General features: G+C 31.6%; 1 protein-coding gene across 1 annotated transcript; it reads left to right on the forward strand.

Annotated features, from left to right (window-relative positions):
• The first annotated feature begins 1,188 nt into the window (after window positions 1–1,188).
• LOC7488760 (short-chain dehydrogenase reductase 2a) lies at window positions 1,189–2,673 on the forward strand. Its single transcript, XM_002322998.4, has 2 exons — window positions 1,189–1,498; window positions 1,664–2,673. Exons 1-2 carry the CDS (start codon window positions 1,404–1,406, stop codon window positions 2,484–2,486), a joined length of 918 nt encoding a protein of 305 aa, XP_002323034.3. The 5' UTR covers window positions 1,189–1,403; the 3' UTR covers window positions 2,487–2,673.
• The last annotated feature ends 1,117 nt before the right edge of the window (window positions 2,674–3,790 follow it).

Raw genomic sequence — 3,790 nt, forward strand, 5'->3', positions numbered from 1 at the left:
TACCTTTTAATTGGTTGATTATATTAACACCCTTTATCAATGAAGTTTTTTTATTTTTATCACTTTAAAATAAATAAATAAATAAAATGGCATCATGTCTCTGTTTTTCTTAAAAAGATTTGAGATTTGATTCTTCCTTTTTAATAAATTAAAAAAGAAAGAAACAAGTGCTTATTTTAGATAGTAATTGAATTCCACTAAACATGGTTAAGGAACGAAGTTTGAATTTTCTACCCTTGTTTCCATGGTAGAAAATTCGGCCAACACCCACCCATGAGTGTATTTTTATTTGGTTAGTATTTCAAGATAAAATAAATAAATATAAAAGAGATAAAAAAAAATTTAATTAAAGAAGAAAAAAATATAAAAAATTCTATTTACAAAATAATGAAAACGGGAAACATGTCACTATCACATGGACAAAATTTAACAAACCGATATTGACTATTTTAGCAAAATTATGGCTACCATGAATCTTTGAGACATTGGAAGAGTCTGGTCAATTACGTGTTCTGAAAACATTTTCCAAAGCATTTTATCCTGTGGGATCATACGGGAAAGCGAGACGAGTTTTTTTATTTTTTTAAAAAAAATTAAATGTGTTTGACCGTGTAATGTATAATGTTTTTTATTTGAAAATATATTATAATAATTATTTTTTATTATTTTCAATATTAATATATTAAAATCATAATATTTTTTAAGTTAAATATATTTTTAAAACCCTTCCAAACACAAAGATAAACCGTAGCTTAACTTAGGTATATTCACGGTAGAGTATATTTTTTAATCTTAATTACTAAAATAGGGCACTTTATGATTAATAGTATTGAGGAAAATGATATTTTATTTAAACAATCATTATCTCTTTTTCTCTCTTGGCATCTCTATTCCAAGCGATATAATTTGTTCCCTTTTGTTCATCATAATGTTCCAATACATGGGGAATTTGGAATAAAATCAAATTTCACGTCTTTGTTTTTTTTCAGATGCTAACATAATTATGGCGATATTCAAATAATTCTCCGGAATACAATCTTGATTTTTTTTTCAACGTCTAAAATAATGGAGTGAGGTCAAAAACGGGAAGAAATTTGGTTAGTTAACTACAATATGTAGAAAATGGCTCCTTGAATAAAATCTAAGAAAAATCAAATATTAAATAATTGAGTCTTCCCAAAAAAAATTTTCCACCCACTCAGATGAAGTACAAGCATGAAAATCTAGCACCAATTCCAAGATCCATCTTAAAATGGGGAAAGCCTTAAAACCCCCAAAACCTTACTGAATCCATATATATATAACCCTCCGTCCGTCCTCTTACTCTCACCAACACTAATCTATTCCCCCCTCTGCCTCTGCCTTTCTCCCTCTTGCAGACTGTTTGTCTACCGTGATAAATCATGCCTTGTCAAGTGATGCAAGAGAAAACCCTTCAAAGCTTTTATGCCGCGGGAAGGGAAAAGTCGACAGAAAACAGTCCTTGCTCTCCTGGAAGGTATTTCCCCTTTTGCCTTTATTTCTTAATTTGTGTCTCTGTATGTTCTATAGGTTGAATGTTTAAAACCATTCAAGGCATTTGTTTAAGGCTAGCTAGCTAGCTAGAAGAGAATTGGGAGCAAACACAGGAAACTTACTTAAATTGTTTGGTGTTTTTATGTAGGTTGGAGGGAAGAGTAGCAGTGGTCACAGGTGGTGCTCGAGGAATTGGAGAGGCAACAGTAAGGCTTTTTGCAAGACATGGTGCCAAAGTAGTGATTGCTGATGTTGAGGATACTCTCGGAACTTTGCTAGCAAACTCACTAGCCCCTTCAGTTTCCTTTGTTCATTGTGATGTTAGCTTAGAAGAAGACATTGAGAACCTGATAAACTCCACAGTTTCTCACTATGGTAAGCTAGATGTTCTTTTCAACAATGCTGGGGTGCTTGGAAATCAATCGAAGAACAAGAGCATTGTCAATTTTGATGCTGAAGAATTTGATCGTGTCATGCAAGTGAATGTTAGAGGCGTGGCACTAGGAATTAAGCACGCGGCAAGAGTGATGATTCCTAGAGGAGTTGGGTGTATTATTTCCACAGCCAGTGTAGCTGGTGTCATGGGAGGGCTTGGTCCTCATGCCTATACAGCTTCGAAGCATGCCATTGTTGGGCTCACAAAGAACACAGCATGTGAGCTTGGCAGGTATGGGATTCGAGTCAATTGCATCTCTCCATTTGGGGTGGCTACATCTATGCTTGTTAATGCGTGGAGAAGTGGCGATGAAGAGGAAGATTGCTTGAACTTTGGATTGCCTTGTGAAAAGGAAGTGGAGAAGATGGAAGACTTTGTTAGAGGCCTGGCTAACCTAAAAGGTCCAACTCTAAGGGCTAGAGATATAGCCGAGGCTGCACTTTATCTAGCTAGTGATGAATCCAAGTATGTTAGTGGTCATAATCTTGTCGTGGATGGTGGAATTACCACTTCAAGAAATTGTGTTGGCTTGTAATATTTGGAGAATTAGTCTCCCTCTCTCTCTCTCTCTCTCTCTCTGTCTCTTGTAACTTCATCGGTTGACAAAGCCTTGTTGTATAATTTCTATCCAATCAATTAATTAGTTTTCAAAAAATTGGATACTTTAACTCAAAACGACACATGTAGTAAGTAATTGCTTCGAGTTCTTCAACTTTTTAAAACCCTCTTTAACAAAATTAACTTTAAATTAATGGCATTTATATAAAAAAAAACTCACTAAAATAAATGCTATAATCGATTATATGTTATTATATCATTTCATTGTTGTCATTATTATATATCTTTACTGATTTTTCTTTTTTTAATTTTGTTGTAATTTCGATAATTTTTTACCGACGTTCGATAAAAAGGTATTTGTTTCATAAAATATAATCCTCTGCAAATTAAGAGAGGTAAATCTTGCTCTCCCAAATGCTACATCCTACCTTCATCCTCGCATGGAATATACCTCTAGCATCTAACATAGCAAATGCATCTCAAGACTTCTTTTCTTAAACGTCACTAACACAAAAATATGGGATTTCTACTCGAAACTACTGTGGAGATGTGATGTGATTGTGACGTGACAATGATTAATATATACTATTTATTGATATCATCAAATCCCATATGATTGTTTTAAAATAAATAAATTTGGGAAGAAATTTTGTTTTATTACTCAAATAATTCTTAGATTTTCTATATTTAATTTTTGGTTTATGATAGTAAATGATTGTTGATAATAGTAAAAATTAATTTTTATTAATTCTTCAACATTTTACTTTTTAAAATTTACTATAAAAAGATAATGAAATAGGAGCTTAAAACTTGAAATTTTTAAAATTTTTCATTCTTCCTCACCTCATTATTGTGTTTTTATTTTTTTTATAGTTTGATTTTCCTTCCAGATTTAGAGTTTAGGTTTATATTGCTAAGAGATATTTGAATTTTATATTTCTTGGTTCAAAGATCTTGGTTTAGAAGTACATCTAAACCAAGGTAGTGTTGTTGGAATTTGAGAGACATATTGCATACATCAAAGTTGCACAAGTCAGAAGCAATAAAGTTTTAAGAATAAATGATTCATCATTGACAACAAAAAAACCAAGATTCATTACTTTAAAATGTTTCAACAAGTAAGTATCATTCTTATTTTAATTTAAGCTTGTTTGTCTTGAGTTTAAAGATTTAAACATGTATAAACTTTAGTTTTTTTTAGAACATCTTTTGTTTAACATGTTTTTGTGATGATAAACTATCAATCCATGCTAATTATTTTTGAACTATAATCTTATTATG

This window comes from Populus trichocarpa, chromosome 16, assembly GCF_000002775.5.
Source record: "Populus trichocarpa isolate Nisqually-1 chromosome 16, P.trichocarpa_v4.1, whole genome shotgun sequence".
Taxonomy (NCBI): Eukaryota; Viridiplantae; Streptophyta; class Magnoliopsida; order Malpighiales; family Salicaceae; genus Populus; species Populus trichocarpa.